Source organism: Delphinapterus leucas, chromosome 1 (assembly GCF_059928025.1).
Source record: "Delphinapterus leucas isolate spDelLeu-1000000601 "Yukka" chromosome 1, BTC_Dleu_Yukka2, whole genome shotgun sequence".
Taxonomy (NCBI): Eukaryota; Metazoa; Chordata; class Mammalia; order Artiodactyla; family Monodontidae; genus Delphinapterus; species Delphinapterus leucas.
The window spans coordinates 174,070,074-174,082,832 of record NC_143129.1 but is presented as its reverse complement, the minus strand read 5'-3'; the positions used below and the strand labels follow the sequence as shown (position 1 = coordinate 174,082,832).

At 48.5% G+C, this 12,759-nt stretch overlaps 1 protein-coding gene and 1 non-coding gene across 3 annotated transcripts in view; one reads left to right on the top strand and one right to left on the bottom strand.

The window, feature by feature from the left end:
• The window catches only part of ALPL (alkaline phosphatase, biomineralization associated), a 57,227-nt gene that overhangs the window by 26,744 nt on the left and 17,724 nt on the right, over nt 1-12,759 (top strand). For both annotated transcript variants that reach the window (XM_089899565.1, XM_022551969.3), the window contains exon 2: nt 10,760-10,923. In XM_089899565.1, coding sequence (XP_089755691.1) covers nt 10,863-10,923 — 61 coding nt within the window. In that variant the 5' untranslated portion in view covers nt 10,760-10,862. The remainder of the gene's footprint in view (nt 1-10,759; nt 10,924-12,759) is intronic.
• On the bottom strand, nt 9,453-9,526 carry TRNAR-UCU (transfer RNA arginine (anticodon UCU)). Its single transcript has one exon. It is a non-coding gene; the product is annotated as a tRNA-Arg (tRNA).

Genomic DNA, 12,759 nt, shown 5'->3' with positions numbered 1-12,759 from the left:
AATACGAGGAGTGCTATTACCATGGGCCCAGGGCAGTGAGACCTGTCTCTGGGAACATCTGTGTACTCCCTGTTCTGATGCAAGCTGGGCATTCGAGAAACCGGGCACTTGCCACCCAGGGATACTGCTTGTGTTGGCCGCCACTCAGAAGGTTACAAGTTCATGGCCTATTTCCCTGAAGTCCAGAGCCGCCTCAGCCTCTTCTTACAGGGCCTGTGTGGGGCTGTCTATGGAATGGAGGTTTCATCTCCTAGGGGAAGGCTGCCAGAGCACATGGGGCATCGGGGGCAGGGAGGGGGGAAGAGCCACGGTGGTCCAGGGTCCTGCATGGGGACCAGCTGAAGTAGGAGATTGTGGGGGAGGAGGGTTGTGTCCAGGGTCACTGGCCTGTCCAGGGGTGGAGCCAGTTCTCCAGCCGAGGTCTTCCCCACCCCGCCCCCCGTCTCTGCTGCACACCCCAGGCCGTCCCCTCTGCAGGGCAGACCACCTGTGATCAAGGACTTGGACTCAGTCAGTCCTTGGCCACTCTCATGCTATGTGACCTGGGGCAAGTCACCTCACCTCTCTTCCATAAAGTGGGGATAAGAAGCCCTCCCTCCGGGGGCTGTGATGCACATACAATAAAATGACATCTGGGAAGAGTGTATAAGTCAAATGGTAGATGTGTGAATTCCATTCATCTCCAAACATATAATGTACATATTGCACATAGAACAAATGTGGTTTGTCTTCAGTCTTACTGACTGCTTCAGGAGTTTATACTTGGCCCTGGGAGACAGAAACATCTACAGGTGACGCTGAATTCTGGCTTGGCCACTTACTGGCTGTGTGACCTTGAGTAAGCACGATCTCTCTGTGCTTCTGTTTTGTTACCTGTACAATGGGTATAATAATAGTGCCTACCTAGTAGGTTGTTGTGGAGATTGAATGAGTTAATATAGGTAAAGTGTTTAGAACAATGTCTGGCACACAGTAAAAGGTATGCTATTATTATTACAAATACAATGACAAAGTAAATAAAGTAAGGGTTTTTCTAGAGTAGCCTCAGTTTGAAATGTTCTTTTCAGTTGACAGAAATCACTGATTTCCGGAATTCCAAGACATTGGTATCCATGCTATGCCTCACAGACTGCCTTGTGCTTCTGGTAATAGCCTCCCAAATCTTAGCTGGTTAGTGGGGAGACTTATCCCTGCTGACGATTGCTGTGTGACCCTGGGCAGGTTGTATACCCTCTCTGTGCCTTCCTTTTCTTGTTGTCCACTGTGATGGCGACGTCTCCTGGTACCAGAGGGGCTCCCACTGCAGGAGTGCTGGGTGAGGTACCAGAGTGCAGGGGATGACAAACACAGCACTTGCTCCTTCCCCCGGCCCCACCACTCAGCTCCCAGGCTTGGCTCAGAGCAAGGTGGCCTGGGACAGAACATGTCCTCTGCGTGGGACGGTGGGAGCCTGTGTGCCCGTGGAACAGCCATCCCTGACACCCCTCTGCCCAGGCTCTCCAGCCACCCCAGGCACGGTGCCTCTGGGCCCTGCCATCTCCCTCCCCCGCCTCCCTGCTGCCAGCTCTCCTCCCACCAGATGAACGTTGACTGGCTCCAGTCCTCTGCGCACAGAGCCAGTCTGTGGCATCCAGACTGGCCAGGCACCCCAGGAAGCCACAGAAAGATCTTTAGCTCTGGAACCCAGACCGCTGAGGCCTCCGATTCCAGCTCTGCTGTGTGGCCTTGGGCGAGGGGCAGACCATCTGAGCTGCAAAGTCCTCACCTGTGAAATGGGCTGGCAAGAGACGTGTAAGTCAGGCGGGGATGCCAAGCGCCCGCTCTTGACCAGGCTGAGCTCAGGGAGCGAAGCCCTTTGTGGTTGGTCCTGGCTGCCTCTCTGTCCTCTGTCACCAGCTGTCGGCTCCTGCCTTTCTCCCCGACCTCTAAGTACTTCATTCCTACCTCCTTGCCTTTGCACATTCAGGTTCTCCTGTAGGGAGCACTGTTTCTCTCTCTGTTCCTCCCAACCCTACCATCCTTCCAGCCTGGCTCTCCTCCCACCCACTCCACGGAACCTTCCCGGCTGACCCTAGGTGGTCTCTTTCTCTTTCTCCTTCAAGAGGAAGAGAAGGCATCAGGCCTCCTGGTGGGATGTTTGTCTGTGAGAGAGAGAGAGACAGGCAGACAGAAAATCTGGTCCTCTCAGGAAACACAGCGCCCCTTGAGTATAGGAACTGGAACCTCCACCCCCTAATTAACCCCTCCCCCAAGTGGAGGTACATAGCAGCCAGGTAAGCTTTTTGGTTTCTAGAGCCTTAGAGCTGGAAAGACCTTGTGGGCCTTCCAGGTGGGCAGGTCTGTGATGAGCACAAGGGTAAATGGCTGCTGGCCGAGTGGGCAGAGAAGGGTCTGTCCCTTCTCAGCTCCAGCCCCTCACCTGCCCACTTACCCCTCACCCCATCCTCCCCTGCCCGGTGATCATGGCTGCTGGGTGACATTCATTGCCCACTTACTGTGTCCCAGGCCCTGTTTTAAGCCTTTCTGTGCATTAACTCATATAATCCTTACAAGGACCCTATGGATTTTATTCGTCTCCCACTTTGCAGATGAGAAACCTGAGGCCCCAGGGGTGGGGTCACTGGCCCTGAGCTACTCAGCTCACGAGAGGCAGAGGCAGGATCTGAACCTGGAGCCCTGGCTCCAGAGCGTGCTTCCTGCTGCCGAGCTGCCTCTTTGGTCACTCACCATTGACCCTCCACCCTTCCACCCACCTACCCACATTCCTGCCCGGCCAGCCGGCTGTGCACCCGGCTCTGCCAGCCGTGGGGCTGCCAACATCCACAGAGCAAGATCCCTGCTCTCTAGGAGCTCACCCCATGGTTCTCTGACTCTGATAAACGTGACCAAGGTCTTGAGCGGCTGGGTTTTGGGAGCTTGGGGAGGAACTGTAACTACCGCCTGGGCTGGGGCTGGGCTGCAGGACAGCCCAGCAGAGCTGAGGTCAAGGGGGAAGGGTGATGGGAGGACTTTATCGGGTGGACAGCAGGGAACATTCCAGACGAGGGAACGCAGTGTGCAGAGGTGCTGAGGCTGGAGGTGCTCAGAGGGACAGCTGGCTTGTCATCACAGCCCTAAAGATGCAGTGGCTTGGCAGCAGGCAGGGCTGACGCCAAGCCTCCCCAGGCACTCCCGCCTCTGTTTTTTTTGTCGAGATGGGGTGCTGTCTGCAGCGGCTGGAGGTCTGAGCCTTGCTCTATGCCAGCACCTGGCCTACCGCCCTCTGAGGAAGTCCCTCCTTGGGTCTGACCTGCAGCCTACTCTGACCAGCACACATTCCTTCCAGAGCCCTTCACCCAGAGGCTGCTTTATGGCAGCCATAAATAACTTCCATCAGTGAATGAATAGAGTCCCGGCCAGCAAGGCTTGCCGGAGATGCTGGGCGGTTCTCTGTTCCCTCTCTCTGGCCCTGCAGGTGAGATGTTCCTGGGCTGATCTTTAGTGGCACTCCCTCCCCGAGGAGCTGCTGCAGCCCAGTTTGACATTGCAGGACCCCCTCCAGCTCCCCTCCCACTCCCCACCGAGGGAGACCGTGCCTGTCCTCCTCCCCACTGAGTCCTTAGTACCTGGAACAGAGCCAGGTACATAGCAGGTATTCAGTAAATGTTTGGGAATAAAGAATGAATGGACAAAGGGGAATGAACAAGCCTCAGGTGGGGAAGGACTGGGCTGGGGGAGGGGAGCCCCATGGATTCTCCTCCCTCCCATTTCACCCCTCCTGGGCTAAGCCCCTAAGATTAACCCCAGGGAACAAAGCCAGGTCACCGCCACTGACCCAGAGCTTTGGAGCAGACATCCAAGGCTAGTGTGACTAGGTGTTACAGGTTGTGGTGGCTACTCCGTGGGGCCCTCTTCACCCAAGATGGCCCTCCCGTCCCCCACCGTGGACGTGGTCCTCACAGCGGTCCTCAGCCTTCTCCTCCTGGCGCTGACCTTGAGCCTGGTCTGCTTCTTCACCTGCCGCCTGGCCAGGCCGCTCAGGTAGAACTCACCCCGGCCCGACTCCTTCCTCTGCCAGATCTCCCACCCTAAATTCATTTGGCTTCTATTTGCTCTTGAGGGATAGTGGAAAGGTGGGCGCCGGTCTCTCTCCCTCTCCGTGGTGGGGAAACTGAAGCCCAGAGAGGTTGAGTCAGCTTGGGATCGAATTGCACTTGGCCATGGACGAGCTGAGATCCTTTGCTCAGTTTCCTAAACGGTAAAACAGGAGTTAATAACACTTGTGAGGATCAAGTGAGATGCCCAAGAAGTGGTAGTGATTCTTATCAGTCCTATTATTCTGTCATTTGTCCTGGACCTTTTGAGACCCAGCCCAGGGCTGGCTTTCTGCCCAGCTCCAAAGGGCTCCAGTGCCCTCTGTCCCAGGATGCTGAGTCAGTCCCCAGGGGCAAGGCCCAGCCTCCGCTCCCTCCCCTGACCTGCCAAGTGGCTGTTTCTCCTCCAAGGCCAGAGTGCAGCCAGGGCTTCTGCACACTTGTCATGAATAGTCAGGGCACGTAGCTGGGAGCCTGGCAGAGATGGTTCGGCTGGGAGGTGGGGAGCGATGGGGCTGGCACACACCCGGAGGCTCCATTATGAACTGGTAGAGCATTGGCAGAGGGTGGTGGGCAGCTGGGGCCCCGCAGCCCCAGGCTGGGCCCCACAGAGCCCATCATCTAGGGCTGCCAGAGAGCGGACTTGGAGCCTCTGAGTAGGGGCGGGGGCTGTGAAGAGGAGCCAGCAGGGGAGACTCTGGCTCCTGAAGGGTTTCCTAGATTCTCCTTTCCAGGCAGAGGCAATGGGAGAAGGCACCTGTGTGTCTCCAGAACAGGCCCTTCTCAATGCCACATCTCTGGGGCCAAAATTCAAAGCATTCCAGCCTGAATCATGGAGCTTTTCATTAAGTTAGCATTTTCAGAGCTGATTCTATGTGCATGGGGTTGGAAGTCAGAGATGGAGAAGAGATGGTCTTTACTCGCACGGAGTGTCGGGCTAGCAGAGAAGAGAGACAAATGAGAATAACCATGCAGGGCTGGATGAGCCCTTTAGAGCTCCTGGAGCCACGCTTCACTTTTATTTTTCCTTATTTATGTGTTTGCTTTGGACCTTATTTATGTGTTTGTTTTGGACCTGCGGTGCAGAGGGTTGAACAAGTCATATTCCTCAGTGCGTGGGGTACTATCATGAGCTCAGTTTTTGTTTTATTTGTTCATTTTCGCCTTCATCCCTGCTCCCCAGAACCAATCCCACCACCCTCCAAAGGTCTTCATGCTAATATGCTTTATTTAATATGTTGTTGAATTTATAAGTGTCCTTGCAAGTAACGCTGTGTTGTATATATGAGTGTGGTTTACACTGACATACAAATTACTGAAATCCTGTGTTTTTAAACTCCACCGATCCTACTGTTTTACTTCTAGTTTTAATACTACTGCCACATAGTTATTGCCCCACCACTCTTTATAACTTCCTTCCCCTAGTTATGGACCTAGAGGTTGCCCCCAAATCTTCTAATCCTAAGCCAGTGTTAAAGGGAACATGCCAAAAGTTTCTTCAATAAATATGATGGTTCTGTAGGTTTTTTTTGATATATAAAGTCTTTATCAATTTAAAAAAATTATTTCAATTCCTGGTTTTCTGAGGGCTTTTATCATATAGTTCTGTACACCCCCATTCCCTCTTCGTAAGTGATCCTGTAAGTTTGATTAAGGCTTTAAATGCCACCTTTATGCCCAGGGTTCCCAAGTGTATACCGCTAGCCAAGAACTCTTTCCCGGTTGCCAGATGCCTATATGCAACGGTCCGCTTAACATCTCCACTTCATCTTAAACTCAACATGTCCAAAACCACGTTCCTGATTTTCCCCACCAAATTTACTCCACCTCACACCTCAAAACACCGCCCCAAATGCTGAAAGGCTGAATGCTTTTCCTCTAAGATTAGGAACAAGGTGAGGATGTCCACTCTTCCCTCTCCTATTCAGCATGGTGCTGGAAGTCCTAGCCAGCACAATAAAGCAAGAAAAAGAAATAAAAGGCATAAAGATTGGATAGGAAGAACTAAAACTGTCCCTATTTGTCAATGACATGATTGACTACACAGAAGATGGCAAGGACCCAGGTTCAGTTCCTAGTCAGGGAACTAAGATCCTGCAAGCTACGCAGCACGGCCAAAAAGAAAACAAAACAGAAAAGGGACTTCCCTGGGGGTCCAGTGGTTGAGACTCTGCACTTCCACTGTAGGGGGCAGGGGTTCGATCCCTGGTCGGGGAACTAAGATCCCACATGCTGCACGGCATGGCCAAAAGAAAAAAAAAAAGCAATGCTATTTTAATAGCTTCCCCTAAAGTGCAATACAACAGTATAAATCTAACAGGATCTGTATGATGAAGACTATAAGATTTAAAGGCACAGAGAGACATACTGTGTTCATGATTGGAAGACTGAACATTGTCAAGATGCAAATCTTCCCCATATTGATCCACAGATTTAATACAATATCAATCAAAACTATACTGATGGGGCTTCCCTGGTGGCACAGTGGTTAAGAATCCTCCTGCCAATTCAGGGGACACGGGTTCGAGCCCTGGTCCGGGAAGATCCCACATGCAGCGGAACAACTAAGCCCGTGCGCCACAACGACTGAGCCTGCATGCCACAACTACTGAAGCCTGTGCACCTAGAGCCTGTGCTCTGTAACAAGAAGCCACCGCAACGAGAAGCCCGCGCACCGCAACAAAGAATGGCCCCCACTCACTGCAACTAGAGAAAGCCCACGCATAGCAACGAACCCAACGCAGCCAAAAATAAATAAATAAAATAAATTAATTAGTTAAAAAAAAAAAAGCTATAGTGATGGAGAACAGACCTGTGGCTGCCAGGTACAGGCATGGGCAGCTTCTGACTACAAAGCGAAAGCACAAGAGAGTTTTTTGGGCTGGCAGAACTGTTCTCTATCCTGATTGTGGTGGATATCCATGTGGATATCCATATCCACGAATCTATCCATGTGTTAAAGTTCAGAATCTTCATCCTGTAGTTGGTGAACCAGAATCCCCACCCTTGGAGGATCACCGTGGTAACCTCGTTGCTAATTCTGTAATTGGCAGCTTAGTGGTTAGAGTTCAGCTCTGCTACCTGCTTGTTTGTAACCTTGGGTGAGTCACTTTTCCTTTCAGAGCCTTGTTTTTCCTATCTACGAAGGAGATCGTACAGCTCTGTCTGTCTACCACATAGGTTATCATGGTGAGCATTTTATCAGTGTCCTTTAGGGGTTGTTCATATAATCTCTCAGAGAGTAGTGTTTTCATTTTATTGAAGTATAACATACATACAGCAAAATGTCTATATCCTCAATTGACAGCTTGTTGGATTTTCAGATTGAACCCACCCATATAAGGCAGAGGGCCTTTTTTTTTTTTATTTTTGATGTTCAATATTCACTTTCTTGTCGCCGCCATAACAAATGACTTATGACAAATGACTTGTCGCTGCCATAACAAATGACACCGCAAACACAGTGACTTAAAACAATACAAAGTTATCCTCAGTTCTGGAAGTCAGGAGCTCCAAGAAAGTCTTTGGGGCTGAGAATCAACACATTGGTGGGGCCGCTCCCTTCTGGGGAGGCTCCAGAGAGAATCCACTTCCTCGCCTTTCTAGCTTCTGGAGGCTCCTGTATTTTTTGGCTTGTGGCCTTTTTCCTCAAAGCCAGTCGCTTAGCATCTTCCTTCTATGAATCTTCTGTCCTCACTCAGCCTTCTCTTCTGTGTCAAATCTCCCTCTGCCTTTATCCTGTCTTGTAATACCCTTAGTTGGTTTTTATACATTTTAAAAAATTCTTTTAAATTGAAGTATATAGTTGATGTACAATATTATGTAAGTTACAGGTGTACTGTATAGTGATTCACAATTTTTAAAGGCTATTTTCCATTTATAATTATAAAATACAGGCAATATTCCCTATGTTGTACAATATATCCTTGTAGCTTTTTTTTTTTTTTTTTTTTTTTTTCGGTACGTGAGCCTCTCACTGTTGTGGCCTCTCCCGCCGCGGAGCAAGGCTCCGGACGCGCAGGCTCAGCGGCCGTGGCTTACGGGCCCGGCCGCTCCGCGACATGTGGGATCCTCCCGGACCGGGGCACGAACCCGTGTCCCCTGCATCGGCAGGCGGACTCCCAACCACGGCACCACCAGGGAAGCCCTGTAGCTTATTTTATACATAGTAGTTTGTACCTCTTGATCCCCTACCCCTATATTTCCCCTCCCCCCCTTGGGTTTTATACTTTATATCAACGATCCCCAACCTTTTTGGCACCAGGGACCCGTTTTGTGGAAGACAGTTTTTTCACGGGGAGGGGGAAATGGTTCAGGTGGGAATGCGAGCGACGGGGAGCAGTAGATGAGGCTTCACTCGCCCGCACGCCGCTCACCTCCTGCTGTGTGGCCTGGTTCCTAGCAGGCTGAGGACCAGTACCGGTCCGAGGCCCGGGGTTGGCGACCCCTGCTTTATATCATTAGAATCACACTATATATACTCTCGGGTCAGCTTCCTTCACTCAGCCTCACCTTTGCAGGATTCATCCATGTTGGTGTATAGAGTTCTCAATTATTCATTCTCATTGTTGTGTGTGGATTACCTTCTTGTGAACCCATACAATGGATTTTTCCATCCTGCTGAAGTCGGACAGAGTTTTGAAGCCATTATGAACAGGGCTGATATGAACATTCTTATATATTCTTTTGGTGAACACATGTACATTTCTGTTGAAGTTAAATGGGTCAGAGGGCATATGTATGGTGTCACCTTGGTAGTACTGTCAGCTTTCCAAAGTGGTTGTACCAATCTACACTCTACCAACAGTGAACAGATACTCTGGTAGTCCCAATTCCTTGCCGACACTTGGACTTTTCTTCACACACAAAGGGAGGATTTGGGGGTGATTCCTCCCTACCTCCACTTCTTAGAGCACTGACTTTCAACTGATGATGTAAATACTTACTATGCCAAGCACTGGAGTGGAAACGAACAAGGCAAAGTCTCTGCTCTTAGAAGCTCCCAGTGTGGTAGGTGAGATGGACCAGGAAGGAATTACTTTCAAAACAGAGAGGTACATGCAGTGATTGTATTGATATTGTATATCAATTTAATAACTTTTTTTCTGATGTTAGAATTTACTCTAGTAATGTTTGGAAACTAAAGTAGACTTAAAGAATTAGAAGTCATCTGAAATCCCACCACTCAGAGTTAAATGCTGTTAGACGTTAGATGAAAGGTATTTCCTTTCAATTCCTGTGCTTTCCTTCCCACCACCTGTCCCTGCCCCAAGCCAGGTTTTTAAGGAGCCAGGTGGACAAGGAACGCAGTAGAAAAGCACCGGAGTGCACTTAAAAAAATTTTTTTTTGGCTGTACCTCGTGGCATGTGGGATCTTAGTTCCCCAACCAGGGATCGAACCCATGCCCCCCTGCAGTAGAAGTGCAGAGTCTTAACCACTGGACCATCAGGGAATTCCCTCCATGCACGTTTTTAAGGTTGAATCAAAAGCCCTTTTTCCAGTTAGAGTGGTTTCTTACCTAACAGCCCACTCTGTCTAATGGTAGAATGTTGTGTATCACTGCCATTTCCCACAACAAATGAAATGATCATTTTTATCTTGATTTTGGTGGAAATAATAACATTATTTCCCAGTGAAACTCTTACCATTTAAAATTCCTCATCTTCCAGTAACATTTATACACAACATGGTTAGTATTTACATTTCGCAGCTGCCAATGGGATTATCCCATGTGATCCTAACAGGATGACCACAGTTTAAAAACGTTCTTAGGCCATTAACACATGCTCATTTTAGGCAATTTGGAAAATTCAAAAAAAAAATTAAAGAAGAAATAATCATTCACAGTCCTACTGCCCAGAGAAAACCAGTTAACATTTTGGTGTATTTCCTTCCAGTTTTTTTTTTAATAACATTTTTTTAAAAAATTATAAAGGTAACATCTCAACACAGAAGGAAAATTTGGAAAATGCAAAAAAGGCAATGAAAAAATAATGAGTCATCTAAAATGTCACTGCCCAGAAATGGCCACACTTATAAGACAATCTTTTCCTGTATGTCCCTCCTATAGTTTTTATATCTCTCGCCATAAATGACAAGCTGTAGAACGTAGCAAATACAGTTGTCCTGTAAGAGCGAATGTAGGTGTCCCTTAAGAAAAGGTGGACTCTTTGTTTTGTCTCTGATGTGCTTGGGACATGGGTAATTCAAGGCTAAAGGCTGATGTTCTAGAACAGTGCTTCTCAAAGTGGGGTCCACGAACCAGCAGCAGCAGTAGCTGCAGCACCTGGGAGCTTGTTAGAAATGCAGTTGGAGTCTCTGGGCGAGGGGTGGAGGGTACTGGAATCTGTTTCAGCAATCCTTCTAGAAGATTCTGAGGCATGCTGCAGTTTGAGAAGCACTACACAGAAAGTGAACTCTGGTGGGTTCTGGGCTTCAGGTGGATTGAAAGTGAGAATTCACTTGGGAAAGGAGAAGGAACCACTTTGCAGCATGGAACTCATTTATGCCTATACAACTGTTTATGTGATGAAGCTTCTTGAGGGAGGGACCACCTAGGTTTTGCATCTAAATGCCTAGTCTCTTGTAATAGGTGAATAATGAATGAATCAACGAATAAATAAGTGAATGAACAAATGAACTCTGGAGCTGTGACCTTCATGTCTTTTTTTTTTTTTTTTCCTAGGATTGGAACATCAATTAACTACTGACCACTGGCAGCCCACCCTTCCCACCCATATCCATCATACCTCTGGGCTCCAGAGAAAAAGCAGGTCTTGGAGTGCACCATGATTTCACCATTCTTAGTGCTGGCCATTGGCACCTGCCTTACCAACTCCTTAGTGCCAGGTAGGATTGGGGGCAAGGGTGGAGGGAGGGGGAGACATGGTGCAGGTAGGATAGGACGAGGGCAGTGTCTGTGTTCAGGGTCATAGAACCATCCAAAGTATTTAAGAGCTGGAAACAAATGTTCAGAGCAGGAAATCCCAGCCTCTACATGTGCTAGTGTTGGAAAGGTCACTCTTTTTCCCTTTTTATTATTCTTTAATTGGGGTTTCTATTCTCTCTTAACTCAAAGAATCTGAAATAGAACTTTATAAACTCTTCCAAGTCGCGGTGTGTTAAGTCTCCTGTTGGCTTCGTCTGCTTAACTCTCCCTCATGATAGTACATTTCCTTATATTTTGTAATTCTTGCTTGTAAACTCACCTTCAACAGTTCTTTTGTTCTTGTTTTGTTTTTGTTTCCTGTTGTAAACTCGTACAAGAGTGTTTCTACAGTGCAGTATTGTGTTTGATTCTTCAACTAATTCTATGAGAGTACTTATGTTAATTTCTCAGTTTTTGGTTCTTACACTATAAATTTGGAGTTGAGTTCACATTTTTATGACTGGCTTTCTGTCCCCATCCCTTCCATAGCTCCCAGGCAAAACATGTACCTGAAAAGTTTCAGCCTAGCCTTGTATTTGGTCTGACACTGCAAGGGTCCTTCAGCCTCAGCTCCTGTTTACCTTTCTGGTTTTGAATACCCTCTGAATTTCTGCCTCCTGGGGGTTTCCCTTCCCCCTTTTCTTCCTTTTTCAAGTAATATACTGTTCTTGATTTTTCTTTTTTTCAGCATTTTAGTGTCTGTTGTAGGAGGGGAGCCCTCCTTGGCTCAGTCCATCATGTGGCTGGAAGTCCCCACTTGCCCTCCCCGAACCTTAATTTCTCCATCTGTCCAGTGGAGATAATAATCTCTCCTCCTTAGGGTTGTTGTGGGAATTATAAGGGACAGTCACAGTGCAGGCAGGGAGTGGGTGCTCGTAGGAAGAACATATTTCAACAGATGAGGGAATTGGGATTCAGAGAAGGGACTGGCCCTCCCAGGTCACGCAGCAAGTCAGTAGCAGCCCTGGGGACTGAACCTGAGCCGCTAGGTTCCCAGGCCACTGCTCCCTCTGCGATCCCATGATGCCTTTCGACTTGTGTCCTTGGGGGCCCAAGGTCACTCTGGGACCGAGTCCCTGCTTTCTCAGCACTCACAACCCACCTGAGCGAAAGGTGAGCAGATGGATGAAATGTGAGAAGACGAAAAAGCGACAAGATGAAAAATCTTCAAATACTCAGCACTTCAGTTTTTTGCATGTTTCATTTTAGTCATCCTGATGGGTGTGTAGTGGTGTTACATCATGGTCTTTAACTTTTTAAAAAAAATTACGTGTAACTTACAGCAAAGTGCACAAATCTTAAAGGTATAGCTTGATGAGTTTTGACATATTTTTGTACCCATGTAACCATCACCCGGATCAAGAAAGAATATTGATCATGGGACACCAAGGGCTTTCCTGTGCCCCTCCCAACTACTGCCCCCACCCCGCCCTGCCCCAAGCCAGAGGAAGTGACTAGGCTAACTCCTGTCACCTTAGTCGAGTTTTGCCTGTTTTGAGCTTCGTATAAATGGAGTCATACGGTACGTACTGACAAGCACTCTTCACGTAGCATTCATTACAGCGCGAGCATTTCTGAGTGTCGCTTAATGGTCTCCAAACACAATGGCCTCCTGATACTCAGTTGTCCAAAGCCACCATTGCTTAAACCAGTCCTCTGACAATAAAGTCAGTTTGACACCCACTGAACCCTTCTCGGACCCTGGGGTGGCGCTGGTGAAAAAGACAAGGGCTCTGCCCGAGTCCCAGTCCTTCAGG